Consider the following 18,106-nt stretch of genomic DNA (forward strand, 5'->3'; position numbering starts at 1 on the left):
GGGGATCTGTAACGCACCCCTAATGCACGGGACACGGGTGTTCTTGCATGTCGCCCCCATCGAAATGCGGCCGCCGTGGCCGGGATTCGATCCCGCGGCCTCGTGCTTAGCCGCGCAACACCATAGCCGCTAAGCCACCGCTGCTGGTGTGTCTGTGATATAAAGCCTCTCTGAACGATGTAGGAATTTTAGTCATGCAGCAGTTTAATTTTTTACGCTACAACTAACGATGTTTTTCTTGCAGTGGGCCCTTATATGTATATGTGCCTACGCGCACATGTTCTTCAGCAGATTATTTTTTTTTTAATGGTTCCACAACTTCTTATCTTTGTTCTGCAACATTTTGTTGAAGGTTTTTGGAAAGCTAGTCGTACAGTAGCCATTCATTTTTGGAAAGCATCATTGCAACCAGGCTCTAAATATGTTGAGAGGCAATTGTTTTTTTTTTTTTATTGCCAATTATTGAAGTTGCGTGTAAAACTGATCCTTTGTCCCTGATATATTTTTTCCACTAGCGAGTACACGCATGGTATCTGATTATAATAATATAAACATTCCTGCAGTAAATCTACGCGTCCGCGCTTTGATATTTGGTATTCGATACTTACTGTTCGTATTCGGAAAAAGTTCTAAAAAGATCGCCCACTTCTACGCAAACGTCTTGAGTTTGATATTCGTGCGTCATCGGTCCTTTAACACGCATCGCCAAGTCCACGGCTGCGCCCACCTGAAACCGAGGCGACTGGGCATATTGGTCGCTGCTATCATCGACGCTACGGGACAGCTTCAGCAGGAGTGTCGTCGGTGACCTGGCAGTTCTGTCACTGCAGTTTTATAATAATAATAATAATAATAATAATAATAATAATAATAATAATAATAATAATAATAATAATAATAATAGATCTCCCATGCTTTCCTGGAATGAGAAAACTGCCCATCAAGGGCGAAGAACACCTCGCTTGCTAGATAATAAATGTTTACAGTCTCTCTTTTTTTGGTTATACTACAAATACACTTTCGGGCGTGCAAAAGCCACAAAAGGGCATGAGGGGCAATATCCGGCATTGGCGTGCAACACATTCCATAATTATACCTTCAACTGCAGTCAATTGAGAAAGGGGAAAAAAATAGAAACGCGCATAGCTACATTGAACAAATCAAAATAAAGAATGTGGGTCTTGTATAAACTATTGCACTAGTACGCGTTCAGCGGTTAAGAGAACTTTTCTTTGCCTACTATGCCGGGTTTCGCGTCCCTTCGTGCAATTTCGCCGAGGAAGGACGCAGCAGGCCGGCTTATATGGCACGTGCGATGACGAAGACAGCCCGAGCACCGGTGCTGCCGAGAAGGAAGAAACACTGCAGCCCCGGCGCTGCAGCTCGCGCTGACGATTGACTGGGACGTAACGTACATGTACGTCTGCTCCGTGCTGGATCTTACTAACTGGGCTTGCCACTAACGGTGAATAAACCCCGTAGCAGGCGGAATTAGCGCAACTCTGTCCTGCGTAGCAAAACAATAAATTACTACGTAATGCCAGTGCATATGATGTCGGCTGATAGGGGTCTCTAAAGCACACACGCACCTGTTAATGGAATGCCGCATAATATTTGGCGGCTCGCTTGATTTCCCTAAATGGCATATACTTGGCGTCCCAGCTATTTATCGTGCAGGAAGCTTTAACGAAGGACCGGATCATTTTACGCGAACGAGACCAATTGCATGTTGTTCGCAATCCTGTTGGGGAATCGCCAGTGATTGTTCAGTCCCTGACATCTATTTAATTATTTAAAAGTAATTAGCTAGCGTTTTAATTCTTCCAATTGCCACGATCTAAATTGCGTAGTTGTATAGAATCGTAAAAGTCGTCAAAAGCAAGGTACAGCAAGGTACACATCGCGTGTTTATTATACCGGCGTGGAGAAAACTTGTGAAGTATGAAAAATACCACGGGACTACCATCCACATTTGTTGGGTTCGAACCAAGAGCTTCATGGCGCTCTACTGCTACATGCAAACACATTGCACCGCTCGCAAGAAAGAGCTGCGTCGTCACCTTACGTTTCTGCTCGCGATATTTTTAATGTGTCACATTGAAGGTAGCATAGCAAATTATGAACTCCCTTCTCGCCTAATTAAAGGTAAGTTTGATGAGTACCCAGCACACAATCTACCAAGGAACAGTGCCGCCTTTTCTGCTGTTCCCATACCAAAAAAAGAAGAAAAAAAAAGTGTAAGCTTGGTCTGCTAATTCACATAATGTTTTTAACTGCTGACGTTAAAGGTAGCGTGGGAAAATATGGCATTGCTTCCTTTGTCATTGAAATTAAACCAGGAATGTACCCAAGGGCAGACTAAGCAAGGCACATTTCGCTTGGTATTTTTCTGCCACCCATTCTCAGCTGCCAAAGGCCGCCTTACATTTCCCGCTATAAAAGGCAAAAAAAAAAGAAATAATAAATAAAGACATTAAAATAAATAAAAGACTGTGCGTACTTTGTAGTTCCGAGTCACGCCTAATAATCCAGTAATTCCACTCATACCCCTTTGTTGCAAAACGACCAAGAAGCCAAGTGGACGTAGCTTCGCGCTTCGCTCAGTTCCGCTGCTGGCATAAGCGTTGTGCACGCGCGCACTATCGTTCCTACTAAGTGGTTGTGAGCAAATTAGGACTGTTTTAGCAGAGCATTATACCGTGAGCGCTAGCGTATAGTGGATGCCATGACTGCGCATGCGCGGAGTTTAGCTGTCTCCTGTGTAAGTGCAAGTTCACGGGAACGCTCCGCCGTTTAGCGTGTTTGCGCAACAAGATGGCAGCGCCCAGGCTGCCCGGTTGGATCCTAATTCGACCGCGATGCTTGCTCTCCTTCGTGACATCAAGAAACAAATGGTAAAAATCAGCCATCGCTTGGTCTGCGGCAAAGCTGTTAGTAACAGCATAACAGCCTTTACACCGGTAAAGTGTTTTTCGTAATAATCGGCTGCCTCCAGCCAAGTTCCCCTGCAGTGAGTGATAACCTTATACGCAGAATGTAGGCTAGGACAAAACACATAAAGGCAATTTTAGGCTCTGAAAGTTCCTATGTGGGCACCACCATCGAAAAAGGCATTTATAGGCTCAATAAAAGTGTCACTAAAATGTTTCTAGACCTACAGGTCGCGCATATATCTTAAACAGGCACGATAAGGAGGTGAGGGAAAATAGGCATTTTACCTAAAGTTCCGGTCTGTAGTTACAGCGCATTGTAGACACGCGCGGTAAAACCGCTAGCGAGAGGGAGATAATTTATTGGTAGCTGTTGATGCTAGCTTTGCGAAATGTGAAATGCTTGACGTGCGGATGATGAAATAATAATAAAATAGGCATTAATGGCGAAAAGAAAGAAAGGTACAGGAACATTCATTCAATAAAGAATGAAGAATTGAATCAAAATAGCGCACGAAGAAGGAACGCCGCGTATGCAAACCACACTTGTTTTCCACGCCATTATCCGGCTCGACCAATCGTATTGCCGAGTGAACTGTGGTAAGAGGATCCGGTAGCGTCGCGATTTTCACGCGTTGTCCCGCGCACCCTCGGCACAGTCTTTTGTCGATTCCAGCTTTACTAGACTAGGAACCCAGTCTAATAACGTTGCTTGATACGGTGCTCACACGACTGTAGCAGCGAGGCCAGACAAATCTTCGCACCGTTTTCGACTTTGGTAGCCCGGGTCGGTTCTTCCCCCCCGAAGTTCCACGTGACCAGTTCCTGTATATGGGTGACTAAGATTAGGGATTTGTGAAGTGACAGGATCGCTCATCCTGCTGTCATGTAGCGATTAGAAGTTTGTGCGGAGTAGGTGGATGAAACGCCCTAGAAGTCTGCTGCTGCCTGCGTGGTGTTCTCGTTCCCGACGTGCGGCGGCGACGAGTGTTTCCTGGTGTGGGGGCGTCGATTTCCTCCCCGGTGGCGTTGGTGCGCGGGCGCGGTGACGTCGCGCTTGGACTGCGAGAGCGCGGCCAGCTCGACGGTCGTCATGAACGAGACGTACGCCACGATCGCGACGAACAGGACGCCGGCGCAGAGGCCGAGGGCGATGTAGGTGCGCCTCTTCTCGGCGCGCAGGGAAGCGGCGTTCGGAAGCGGCGGCAGCGTCGTCGGCGCCGGCATCGACGGGCGCGTCGCCGGCGTGTTCGTCTTGCCTGCCCCGCTGTATCGCTGGGTATCCGCCGGAGTGCATTGCGCTGCTTCCGATGCCGGACGCCCGCGCGGTTACAGCCGACGCGACCGCTGTGATTCACCGGCGGCAGCGCGGCGCCGGATGGGCTGTGGTGTGCCCTAGGGGATACGTACGGTGGTGGTTGTGACGATGATGATCGCCTGTCCGCTGTACAGTGATCATGATGATGATGGTGCCCTTAAAGGCTAACTGCAACGAAGTTTTTCGGCTGCATAGAGAGCCCGGTTTTAAACCGTGAAAATAGTGAGAAGCTTCCGAGCAATATTTTACGTTTTAAATACGAGTGTGCGGGTCTCGAAAAGCTCGCGAAAGTAGACGTTTTTCATACCGAATCTGAAAAAAAGAAAGAAACGTCGTCATTAGCGCTTGCCGGAAGTGAAGCATATCACCCAGAACGCGAAGAACCATGCAGTGTGCAGCTCATCGGCATGATCTCCGAGGTTAGGCGGTGTCCGCGGCGCGCTGATAAATCTCGCAGGCGATGTACCTCATATAGGCTAATTACCAGGTGCACTAGTCGTCTGCTTAGGTGTTGTTTAAAGGCTGTTAATAACGATGTTGCACTTACCAGCCTTGCAGCATTGCTGCTTCATTAGTATATACTATTCATTTATAACCAATTTAGCCGGACTGAAATTTCGTTGCAGTTGGCATTTAAATAAAGTGATCCTACCCAGGCCAGCAGAATATAGATATAGTTTGCTTGAGCAGTCAGTCTGAATGACCAATAAAAAGGAAAAAAAAAAAAAAAAAGAAGGAAAAGAGGAGCATATAGGAAAAGGAGTGAAGCAACAAATGCTCAGTAAAATTAACGATGAAATCGCTTGGATTGACAGAGGAATGGAACGATGTTGTTGCCTTTGCTAACACGAAGGTCCGTGGCACATGCCCACAATTGAGTGTTTGTCAAGAATTGCGTGTTTACGAGAAATTGGAAAAGACGACGGGAATGAATAATTAGCAAGGTGTCAGGTACGTATATATATAAGCTAGCTGTACGCGAAGGACGGAGCATTGAAAGCGAGCGAAGTTTAGTGTGGTGCCGAAGCTTCTTCAGATGGTGCTGTATCGAATAGGCGAGGGTTACGTGTTGGCACGAGAGAGCAGGCACAGGCAACTACTTGTGCGCAACCGAAACAGCCGCCTTGCAGATATAAGCGTCTCACGACTCTGGTCGTGAGACGTTTACACTCCTCACCACGATTAAACTCCTCACCATCATCATCATCGTTGTCTTCCATCGTCTTTCAGACCGTTCAAGAAGAAGAGCGTAAACTTTATTATCAAATCGATAAGATTTGAGTCCGGCGTAGTGGGTCTGGGCACCCGCCGCGGACGCGGTTCCGAGACCTTGTCTCGAAGCGGCTTCCTCGGCTCGCTGGACGGCCCAGAGTTGTACTGTCAGGTTCGAGCTGAGCAGTGTGGTCTTCCAACGCGTTCCATTACTCGGCCTCGAAGCTGTCTCAGCTGTCGACGCAGACTGTCTCCGATGCTGGCCAGAATTACTTTACGGCACATATAATGCAATTCACGAATTGTAGCCGGTAAGTTTTCAAGATTTATCCACTTGAAATGAATCTCCATGATGACACCGGTTTCGAGATATCACTTCCATAAGGCGGGACGAAATACGTTGGCGTTCCAGTTACTTTTGTGATTCAATGCATAACAGAGCGTTATTTAAAAAAAAAAAAAGTAGGTGGTACAACAGTGCATTTTTACGGCGAATTTGATAGCGCGTATCTCGAAACTGGTGTCATTCTGTAAATTCATTACAAGTGGGCATGCCTTGGAGACTCACCGGCCACAATTTGTAAGTTGCAATATGTCGTAAACAAATTATGTAAGAAGGTAATTAGTGCATTTTGTTAATTAGTTGAATATCTGTTTCGATTTTCGTGCTTAATCTCTAAATAATCTAACCTCGTGATTTCTCTGAATAATGAAATCAGGAACTATATATATGTTATCTAAAACAGACGATTTTTAACAATTCCGAAAACTTAAAAATGATCACCCTGTATAAAATTGTGTCATCTGCCGCGAGTTATTAAAAATTATCCGATATGCAAGTAGATTGATTGATTTATTGATTGATTGCGCCTTGAAATCACGCCGCTTGTATTCATGAGCTGCACTTTGCCCACGATATGCACCCCTTACTGCCTCCCTATTCTGTGATTTCCGATGCATTGTTTTTGCAATATGTCGTAAACAAATTATGTAAGAAGGTATCTTTTTTTTTATCTTACCTTTTCAGGAATGCCTTCTGGACCTCCACTGTGGCAAGAAGCAGAGTGAGTGTTTTTCTCCTTCTCTTTTTCTTATTACTTTCCTCGTGCTCACGATTGGGCCACAGTAAAAGTTATCAAAAGCTGCTAACTCTAGGCTTTGGTGGCTCCCTTGGAATGCCATGTATACCGTCCATATCGAGCAAAAATTACATAGTCCCGAGCAAATGGTGTATCCGTGACGCCATGGAGAGCTGGGGAAAAAAACTACAAGGTGGCGTCGCCAGCCGTGTCTCGTTTTCGCCTCTTTTCTTGCTTGCCAAGCCAGAGAATAACTGAGGTGAGCCACTCTTACCAGGGTTAGAGTGACTTTTAGGGTATGCTAGAAGCGCCAATTACTAATACATTTCAAGATATTTCCTTATTTCAGGGCCCTTTGAACTGGTATTGCTAGCACAGTTGCTATTGTGTAGAACTGAGTGGCTGTTCCATATATTCCTTTGCTGGTTGCATCAGCTATAAAAAAAAAAAGGAAGTCGCAGTTTCGGCCGAAAGGCGAAGCATCGATCGCGATAGCAAATTATTGGGCCGCTAAACGAAGTAAAGATAGTAGTTTTATCGGCCGTATAAACTTGTAAACATTCGTTAACTAAATTAGCGAGCATGGTGTCACGCGCGCACAGGCAAACACGAACACATGTCACTCTATGACCGCGGACACTCGCTGTCAAAATGATGGTGGAAGGAAGAGCGGCAGAGCGAGAATAGCCCTTCGTGCTGCCTATCGCTTCAACGTGAACTAAGCGGCGAGCGCACAGCGCGCACGAAGTCATCAGCCCTCGGCGCTCCTAGTCTCTGTTCCCCAAATTTAATTCCCCAAAATCTTACGGATGTCGGCTACTGAGTAGTGGAATTTCGTAATTTTATATCAAGCCTTGTAGGTGTTTTAGTTCCTTTCGATTTAAAAATTAAGTGCTGTGTTTTCTTTGTATTTAACTGGAGCGTATTTGCGTTCAACCATAAGCCAAAGCTCTTGAACCGCGTGTTAGCTTGTTCAAAGAGAAAGTGTAGTCTTGCGCCTGGAAAAAAAAAAACAAAAAAAAAACATGTTAGTGTTGTCGGTTTATAAGGTAATATTGGAATAACCCGTTATTCACGATATCGCTTACGTATAATAAAACTATGACAGGTTTTAAAATCGACCCTTGAGGAACTCCATATTCTATTTTAGTGTCAGAGTTCGCACCATTTATCATTGTGAACTGGGACCCAGAAGTATGACGCTTGCTTTTTATGCTTCTTGATCGGTACCAAGGGAAAACAGGTGTCGTATATGAATTTTAACGACAAGAGAACATCGTCGTATGCGCTATTTACGTCCGTTGCTTCCGTCACTTCTGTCCACCGATAACCCCAAATGAGTCCCACGAACTTTAGCGGACATTGTCTCTCTGTACAGCGTACGTTCAGCTATTTCTTAGCGGTGGTTGTGACAGGTTATCGAAACTAGCAATTTATAGCTACAAGTGATGCACTGCGGGGAATGCTTGAGGCTTGCCATGTCAACCGTTCAGAGGACGTGGTAGTGCTGGTCACATTTTTGCAGATTCTTGCGCAGTTCTCACTCCACGGCGCATCAACATATGCGTTTAATCCACGAGCCGTCGCTATTACGGTATGGCGCTGAAATTTTGCGTATAATGTGTGTCGCTTATTGGTTCTGGGCATAACGCTGTTCTACGCTACATTTTTGTGGTTATATTGGCTCAGTCTTTCTTTTTTTTTTCGTCAATCAGTGGCTACTACGGTGAGCAGAAGACTGTTGTTTCATTCACTCTCCTCACTTTATCGCTATATAACGTTTATCTGCTTTATTTTTTTATTAACCTTAAGAGCACATATTTTCGTGATGAATGTGTCTGCAGATAGTGTTACAGGTGCGCTACATAGTAACGTAGCAGTGTACAAAAGACAAGTTCTATTGTATTGAGCAAGCATCTTCTGAGCTCAACCGCTCAACGAAGTTGGTAGTTAGGTGGTGCAATATGTAATGAGCAGGGTGGGTGATAACTCGGCTAAGCTACAGCGCGGAGCCTGTTTTCGATGCGAATTACTTTACGCGTGCTTTATGAAAAGCGCGTCTATCGCTATCTCTTTCTTTTTATTCTGCCCACTGTATATTTTCTCTCGTCTACTGTATTCATTTATTTAATATTACTTTTTTTTCGCCGCAGTCAATCGATTGCGAAGCCAGCCTGTATCGCGACAGACGGGAACCTCGCGAAGCAAGCTCTGCCGCGGCCAGAAAATTTGCCTAATCCCTGGACGGGCATCTTGAGCGGGGAAGGCTAGAGCGGTGGTGGGGAGCGAACTGGCTGGGGATGGATGATTAGTTGTGAGCGGAGCAGCGTTTAATTTTGTCCAAGCACGGGGCGTGGACAAACGGCACGCCTTCTGTTCTCGCCTCCGCGCCTCGTACCCTCTCCTTCGTCCTCTCCCCCTCTGCTTCCAAGCGAGCGAGGGTTAGCCTCGTTTATCCCGTGTTGAGGCGGTTGACAAGCGCACACTTCGTTGAGGGCTTTCAGGCCAATTGGTAACCATTCAAGCGGCGTGGCTCGTGAAACGGAGGGGCTGCGCTGCTTAAATTGGAGAATCGCGTGCTGTGTTTCTGCAGTTCCGTTGGGTGCTGCGGTGGTGTGCTTTGTGTCTTTTTCGGTTTGCCTACTTGAAGAAAGGTCCAAGACACCATAGACCGAGTGACTGTTTGTGGAGTCTAATTGTTCCTGTAGGGCTCGTAGACGATGCGGACAGCGATACCTGCGATCAGGTCCGCCTACTCTATAGCGCGAACGATTACGCGATCTTTGCAGGCGGCTGATTGTGTTTGCTTGGAAACGTCTCGTGCATGAAAGTGTTTTCTAAGTTTTCGCACGCGGAATAATATTTGTGCGAATGGTAAAGACGCAGTGTTTGTGAAACGCGCACGCGTTACCTTCTAAGTTGTGGGCCGTCGTGAGACACTGAGCAGGGATAGGCGTGACGACACATGTCTACAAAAACCTTGTGTCTTCGACGACGATTGCTGCTGCTTGTTTTCTTAATTTATGTGCTCATTGGTGCCGATTTACGTAATCGTTCGATTTCGCGTAGAAAACGGGTGGAAGACTAATATGTCACGCAGAAAGCACATGATCCTCGACGGCCTGTGTAATTTGAACCATCCAGGAGGTTGCTATAAATTTCGCAGGATCCTGCTGTTGCAAATGGACCTGCTGCGCCTCTTGTTCCACAACGCCCGCTGGTGCTAGACGCCGTGGTCGATTCGTATTGCGTATGCCCTCACAAGTTCCCCTCTTTACGTGATCGATGAAATTCTGTAACGTGGGGGAAGGGGAAGGGAGGAGAGAGAGAACCTATTTTCGTTGCTCAGCGCGCATTGTCTTAAGCTGACCACAAAAGCAGGGTATTTTATTGCACGAATGCTGTCGCTCGCACTGGATGGTGCCAGCGGTCAGCGTCGCAGAGTGGCGACTCTGTTGCGCTGCCCACGTAGAGCTCCGGTTGCTACAGCGAACACTGACGGGAGTTTCCCGTCGTTTTATGCTGCGCGCTTTCCTTTCCGGTCTGCGTTATGCAGCACACCACCCACCCCCCTTCCACCGGCAGCTCGCCCTGCCAGGCCGCGTTCCCCGGTAGTCTTTAGCCGGTTTTATTCGGACTCTCCCCATCGCCGGCTCCGGCGGTCCGGCACATAATCCCCAAATGCCGCGATAATCTCCACCGTGCCGACGCAGTGGCTAATTTATTCATTAGAGCGCGGGATTTGCGGGAAGCGCGCTGTTTGCGCGTTAGCCGTTTCGCGGGAAAGGAGACCGCGCTAGCTGGCTCTCCCTAATAGCGGCCTTTTTCAGCGCCGTGTGCGTGGAAAGGAAAAAAAGTTGGGGTTCTGAGTATACTGAGGGGGGGGGGGGGGGGGGAGGAGGAACAGGAGGGGGTTGCCGGTGTGAGGGCTGAAGCCGCACTGAGCACGCGGGCGACTCAGGTTGGGCGGGACGGCAAATACACGATCACGGTGAGCGGTGAGTTGGAGAGGGTGCGTGGGGACGCTGTTGATCCCCACCGTGTCCTCGCTGTTTTCGTCCGCCGCTGTTGTCGTAAGCGCGAAGTGTGGGCAGAACGGAGCGACTCCGTCGTCCGCGTTGTGTTGATCAATTCGATAGCTTTGGTTATAGGGGAGGGAGTGTAGCGAATCGAGGGTGACCGCGCCCCTCCTGCCCACGGGAGGATTGACGTGCCGGTGGGTGCGTTTTCAATGAGCCGGCGCTTTGCATGACCGCGACCCTGTTACGGTGTCGGCGGCGTGCGTGCGTGCATGACGGTCTTGGCGTGCGTGCTGCATAGCGCGAGAAGCTGTGCGATCTGTAGTGCATCTTGTCATGATGCTGCTTTGCACGGCGTTAGCAAATCGCTTGTATCACGACCCCTTAATGAAAAGGCACTGTGGGCACTTTCACTGAGCAGCTGTGGTTTTGATCGCTCGTTGTAGTGACGACGTCTTCTCCGAATTCTTGGGCTCTGTTCTGAGTCTTTAATGCTTCGTGTTACGCGTATACCAAGTTTGTCCGAGGCAGCGCCAAGACTTCCTTGTAGTGATTTATCTATGTTATAAGTTGCTTCGAGCTACTATTGTGAGCTGCTTTATGGGGTTCTGCTCGGGATCCTCACTTATCTACTGAAACCTCCTCGGGGACAAACTACGCTGCATGGCTAAACATCAACCAGGTTTGCATCTCCGGGGTCTTATAATTTTTTTATCTGTCTATATAGAAGTTGCTCTCGGAAGGAATCACGAACTTCTAACTCAAAAATGCAAAAGGCGGTAGGTGAGTTGCGTTTGTCCCTCGCCTGCGACACAAGGGAAGCTTCTTGCCGGTCACGTCTTTGCAATTATTTCGAAGGGTCGCCATTTGTTTGATCATTAGTGGTTGTCCAGCACCAGATAATAATGTCGCTGTACTTCAGCTGCTCGAGAACGTTGCAGGTAATTTGGTCGTCATCATCAGTGGCCTGCAGTTTTGGTTTTCTTTGAGAACAAAGTGCAAAGAACAAAGTTCGCGTTGCAATCGCGTGCGCGAGGCGCGCTGTTAAAAGTTCATGCTCTTAGAGAAACGCTAGTGAGTATAATTATCTGAGCTGCACTAGTAAATTGTCCTTCTACACTACCAATATATATATATATATATATATATATATATATATATATATATATACACTTATCGTGAGAAGACGCTCGCTTAGTCAGAAAAAAACGTCACAAATGAAAGAAACCTTGAAATTTTGCGCCAGATCGACCGTGACTTCATGAATTTTAGCGACGTTTCATTGGGCATAGTTAATTATTTTCTGTTAAAGATGGACTACATTGTATTCTAAAGGAGCCAAAGAATGAACTTAGCAAATTTCAAACTTTTTATTGGGCCACAGTGGCTCGAAAGCTTAAAGGTACTGCAAATCCATGACGTCACACTGACGTACAGGCCCTGGGGTTTCAGCGCAAAATTAAAAAAAAAAAAAATCGAAACTCTGACCTTCATTTTTTTAAATTCTAATAACCAATCTATTACCTCGAAATGAACGAAAATGGAGCTTCCAAAGACTTTTTCAGTCTAATCTGATTTAGCGTTTCTCTTGAGTGTCCTTTCGATGGCAGACTAACTGCGTCGTAAGTAAGATGAATTTGAAATAATGCGTCGTAAGTAAGATGGTTGAATTACCACCAATTGGTAATTCAACCGATTACTGGCTTAGGCACGCTCAAAAGATAGCAATACTCTGGCTTACCATTTGTGTCATCACTCTTTGTAGTTAGCGTCGTCATGCAAATGCAGATAATGTTCCCTAAATGTTAGCCGTGTAGCGGTTGCGTGGTAGCGATCTCATTTATTCTGCCGAGGATTTCCGAGAAGCGATGACAGTGTTTAGAAGACGCGTTGTTGACTAGTTTCTGTGGGCTGCTTTTTCCCGGTAGCCGCCCTTCGGTGGTGAACAACTGAACATGGCTTTTCTTGAACGCTCGTTCGGGCTTGATGCCACTTAAACTGCGAGGGACTGTGTTTCCGCTGTGAGGCAGGAACACGGTCCCTCGCTGTTTTCAAGTGTGAAGCTGCTTCACAAATATAACACGTATGTTGTTTCTGTTAGCTAAAACATGTTCCGGACGTCATCGTTTATTAATTATTTTCGTTTTTATTATATTATTTCTTGCTTTTTTTCGCTGAAGTTAGATAAGGGTAGACGGTCCAAAGAGCGTGATTCGTCTTTCGACGATATTACCGCATCATCCGCACCGAAGGCACGTTCGTACTTACATCAGGAATACAGCATCAACTTCGCATATCTTAGTCGTGATATTTCCATGGCAGTGCAAATGCGAAAGTAGCATAGGTTTCGGCCTCCGAAAATCGCTGGAACGTTTTGCTCCGCCCTCTCGTCGCAGCGTTGTCTTCTCCTTCACGTCGATCATAGCGTGGAGAAGCACGCTTTACAGGGAATGCGCTGAGCAGCTTTTAACACGTTTATGTGATCGAAGAGAAATGTACGCATTAAGAGCGTTGTTTGGGAAGAAAAAAAAAGTGGAACGAAATCAGTAACGCAACCCCCTTAGTCAGACTTCCTCCCCCCCTTTCCCCGCCCGCCTCAAGGATTTCATTGTTGTGGTTTGTATATTGACTCACAAAACTTCTGCATTTGCTTGTGCAACCGTTCATGCAGCGTGAAAGTAAAGCTTCACGCTGCATGAGAAGTTCAGAACTAACCATATCAAATCTGCTTTTTGTGCTGCTCGTTTCTTTTCTTTCTTTTTTTTTCCCTTAATTGAGCAGTAACGTAGCCATAACCTTTGTAGCGTACCTGCTGAGGACCTCATATTCCTTTTTTTTTTGTATTTAATGGACAGTCCACTCTCCCTCTGTCACGGAAGCTCCATTCTCTATATCTACGATTGACAAGCTTATTCGCGGCGGGAGCTGTCAGGTTAATTGCTAGACCTTGCTGTCAGGTTAATTCGGTGAGTAAAGAATGTTTTGAGCTGTAATTTACAGCATACTGCCTACACTACTGTTAGAACATAAGCAGATCTGTGTTAACGGCCACAGCGTCGTGTCTGTATTATATAAACTGATATCTAAATCACCTGCTATCCCCCCCCCCCTCCCCGCCCTCCCCTTATTGCTCTTCTCCCTAAACGCGAGTCGTCTCAGTTTGCAACTCTTATTCCGACTACGCTTTTCTTCTATGGTTCGCATCTTGTTCTTGAACACTTATCGGCGATCTCTCGTCATTTTTGGTTTGCTTGTCCCCTCAGTTGATGAGTTCAGGTGGCTTCAACATGATGTCTTCTTTATGTCGTACTTATATATATATATATATATATATATATATATATATATATATATATTTCCCCTCATGTTTTTTTATCTAAATTTAGTTGTTCCTTCATCGCTGCGGAAAGTTTTACGTGTAAGACACTTTATTAAGTTCGCTGGGCCTTTTTTTTTTTCTTTTTCCGTTTTTGGGAGGCGGCCGGGCAGTAGTGATGTCCTTGCACCATCCAACGTAGCGTCTTAAAAAAAAAAGGGGGGGGGGGGCAGATGCGAGTGTCCTTTTCTTTTTTTATTTAATATTCCTGCATTTCTCTTAGAAGTGACATTCCCTCGTACCCTTTCTCACGAGCCCTTGCATCGATCGACGTTCTTCTCTCCAAAAACGCTCGACGCTTTCGATTGGCTCGCTGGCGTTCCGCCTCCGTTGCCTGGCAACAGCCAACCGGGCTCGCCTGTGCTGCTCTCCCTTTGTTTAGAAATGCGATCGTCGTTGCCTTCCTGCTCTCACCTTCTCCCACTCTCTCCCTGGTTCCGCAACCCTCTTTCTCCGGTCGTCGCCTTCGTTATCGTTGCTTTCGCTGCATTTGCTTCTGGTCTTGCCGTGAGGACATTTGTTTCTTAGGAAGCGCTTCTTTGCCGCGTATTCTTGGTGGCGCTAACATTCTTGCGTCTTGTTATTCGTCTTAGTTTTTTTTCTCCTTTATTTTAACTTAAATTTCGTGATGCTCGCTGTTTTTATGCACCTCTTCTTATCGTCTAAATAGACAGAGAGAGGGCGAGAGAAGGGAAAAAGGAAGCAGTGGATAGGACGTAAAAACTTGGATGGTTGCCAGCTAAGTTTCCTCCTAGGCGTATATGTGTGCGTTCCGATTTTCCTTTTTCTTTTTGGTTCCCCTTTGTTGTGGACTTGTTTTCGTTTGCTTTATACCGAAGAGCGTGAGCGTCATATTTCTTTTACTCTCTGACGCGCCTGCATTGTGCATACGTATACTGCTTCGGCGCAGTCTAGGGAGGTGGTGGGTGGCGTGGGCACCACGGAGACGGTCATGCATATATGCAGCGAGCAAACTCACCCTCCGGCGCGGTGTCCTGGTAGATCCGAGGTCTCCGCCGCCAGCCACTTTTTGAGAAACAAACAGAACGAAGCGCGCCCGTACGTGTACAGGTATACAGTATTCAGAAGCGAGGGAGAAAGAAAAAATAAAGAAATGCGAGCTTTAAAAAAAAAAAATGAACTGGACTGCTTCTGGCTGAGTCGCACGCCCAAACGTACAAACCTTAGCGAACCGCATAACCTCGTTCTTCCCTGCGTTTTCTGCTGAGAAGGCGGTAAAGAACTGGAGCGCGAGGAATTCTGAGACGCCGACTGAGAAGTAGAAGCGGCGCAGAAGTTGGAAGAAACGCTCTGTAAGAGTTACGTAGCTTCAAAGCTGAGTTTCGGAAAAGTAGAGAAGCGGGAGTTTCGGCGACGGGAGTGGCGTGTGAAATCTGAAGTAACGGAATATCGAATATATATATATATATATATATATATATATATATATATATATATACGCGCGCGCGTTTGTGTGTGTGTGTGTGTGTGTGTGTGTGTGTGTGTGTGTGTGTGTGTGTGTGTGTGTGTGTGTGTGTGTGTGTGTGTGTGTGTGTGTGTGTGTGTGTGTGTGTGTGTGTGTGTGTGTGTGTGTGTGTGTGTGTGTGTGTTAAAAGCAAGAGACGGGCCGTATACTTTTATTCGAAAGCACGCGCGTTTCTTCGGTGCTTGTTTCTGCAGCCACGAAGTTCTTTAATCGTCACACGTTACCCCTCCCCTCGGAAAGTCTCAGTTCAGAAGGTGCAAAATAACGTCGCAATTTGCTTTCATGAACGTTGTCGCTGCCTCTGCCTAAAGGCGACTGGTTGATATCATATATAGTCCACTGGCAAGACCTTGCGTAGAATCTTGTAAGGGCCTTCCATGTCGGAACTCAACTTGTCGTTGTTTGGATGCCATGGTGTCTCGGAAAGTACTGAGTCACAGACCTAAAGGTCAAGCGGAAGAAACTTCCTACCATAGGAAGTTTGTTCTTATTGTGGTAGTCGAGCGAGTTCCTAACCGCAATTTTCCGTGCTTCCTCAGCAGTTTCATCTCGTTACTTCAATATGGCCGGAAAATATGGAATTTCATACATTAAGTAGGAAGGGGCATAACCAATAACTTCGTGATGAGTTATATTGTATTCGATGATGACATCCGAAAGCAGCTTAGTCCAACACTTCTGTGGGTCATATTTGATCTTTCATTAAATCTGGTTACTATGGTATGATTTGTCCACTCGTTGATACCGTTGCATTTTTGATGATCAGACGACGTGAATAGTTGGTGTATTCGGTTATGCTTTAGGAACTGCTTAAGTTTTCCGGCTGTGAAGAACCCTGTGCCACGATCTGAAAGTAACTTCCGTGGTCTGGCGGCAGTAAAAAAAAAAATTTAAGCATGAATTGTAGGCGTTGCAGTTTTCATTTTTGTGTGCGAACGCCCATACATATAGCGAGTGGCATGGTCAATAACCGAATGGATGAATCTTTTTGATGAACCCTACCCAGGAAATCCTCCAATGGTGTCCATTGCAAGGAGATCAAAAGGTTCTTCAGCTGTAGGCAATCACTCAAGCGATCCGTACTTCATTGCTTTGATCTTCTTGCATTTATGGCATGTGTCACAATGTCGAATGTAGTTTGTGACATTGGTTATTATATCCGGTCAATAGTATTGTGGTAACAGGAGTGATGTCTTCCTCCCGCTGACATGCCCAACATGTCGATGAGTGTTCCTAAGAATGGTTGGGCGCAGTTTATAAGGCACGTATATCGTAAGGCTTGGTTATGGTCAACTTGGTTAAGGTCGCGTAGAATCACCCGTCTTTTTTTTTTCTTTTTTCATTTTTTTTTTCTTTTTTTTGCAAATGCAATACATGATAGCTAGGACAATATATGCCACCGTGCCGGTGAGAAACGAAGACGTGCGAGAAGGTAGCGGAAAAGTATAAGAGCGCGTGAAACAGGCTTAGAGCTCCGCCAGAATTAGCTAAGTTGCCTTTTATATAGGAAGCTGATCATATCGCCCGCCACTAACGGGGTGATGTGACGCTGCATACTTAGTTCATCGCTGCCTTTTACTGCCGTCGGTAAGTAAAATTAGCAAAACGGCGCCTGAGAGCCGGCGCTATGTTTTTTTTTTTTTTTTTTTGCGTAAGCGTGGCTCGAAATTGAGCCAAGACAGAGCCGACAGCATCCCAAGATATCACATCGACGCGGCATTTTCTTCTGCTTGCAGTTAGTATGAGTTTCACAATCCAGCAGAACCAGCGCAGCATTTCGCGATATCGAAACTACCAAAACTTGAGAGAGTGGGTGGCGCCGGGTCAAGCGATAACGAAACCTTGTGACCCGCCGCCTCTTATGTAGCGCACTGCAATTCTATTTTTATTGTTATTTGATGAGTAACAGTGACACAATTATAATCAGGCGTTAACGATGCCATCGGGTTAGTAGACTTGAATGTGCCGATAGTCTCAAATCGTGTCCTACATTTAGCTCAATTTCTCGCTTACTAAAGTCACTTTAGCTTGACTTAATATTTGCCTTTAGTGTCTCTTTAAGACGTGCTAAGAAAACATTTTTGTCATGCTTTTTTTTTCGCTTTATTATATAGCTGCCGATGCTTTTATCACGTTATGGGCACGCAGTAACTTGAACGCTCAACAAAATTTATTTTATCGCCTGTTAAGATGTATTCACACCAATTCACAGAGGTTGCCGCCGCGCGACCGACCGCGATCGACGACCACGGCGCATCTCGTGACTATAGATCACACCGGCAAGCGCGACCTGCCAGTCGCCACTCCGCGGCAGCTGCAGCATTTTGATAGAGGTGTAACGAAGAACGCTCGTGTAGTTGGATTTAGGGCCACCTTAATTAATGAAGCCAATGTGGACAAAATGAATCCGCAGCCCTCCGCTACGGCATCTATTATAAGCTCGTGGTTGCTTTGCGACGTTACACACCACGAATTAGATTCCATCACGTATAAAAGGCTGTTCAATAAACTTTGATTCGGAGCCTGGCACTCTTCGCTGCGCGCTCGCTGAGCCATCTTTTGTTATCGTCTGGTAACCTTGTGCGGCCCATTCTGTGTAGGGGAAAGAAAAAAGCGCCAATGGCAAGCGCACTGCCGCGTAAAATAAAGAGTCCGCATATTCCGACGTCCTGCTCCGACGCGTCGC

The 18,106-nt window shown here is 46.3% G+C and overlaps 1 protein-coding gene across 1 annotated transcript in view; it reads left to right on the plus strand.

Moving 5' to 3' along the window:
- Positions 1-18,106, plus strand: part of LOC119442575 (S phase cyclin A-associated protein in the endoplasmic reticulum-like) — a 168,394-nt gene that overhangs the window by 139,794 nt on the left and 10,494 nt on the right. Inside the window, exon 27 of the mRNA XM_037707499.2 lies at positions 6,488-6,524. Within this exon, the coding sequence (XP_037563427.1) occupies positions 6,488-6,524 (37 nt within the window). The remainder of the gene's footprint in view (positions 1-6,487; positions 6,525-18,106) is intronic.

The sequence above is a fragment of the Dermacentor silvarum genome, chromosome 2 (assembly GCF_013339745.2).
Source record: "Dermacentor silvarum isolate Dsil-2018 chromosome 2, BIME_Dsil_1.4, whole genome shotgun sequence".
Lineage (NCBI taxonomy): Eukaryota > Metazoa > Arthropoda > Arachnida > Ixodida > Ixodidae > Dermacentor > Dermacentor silvarum.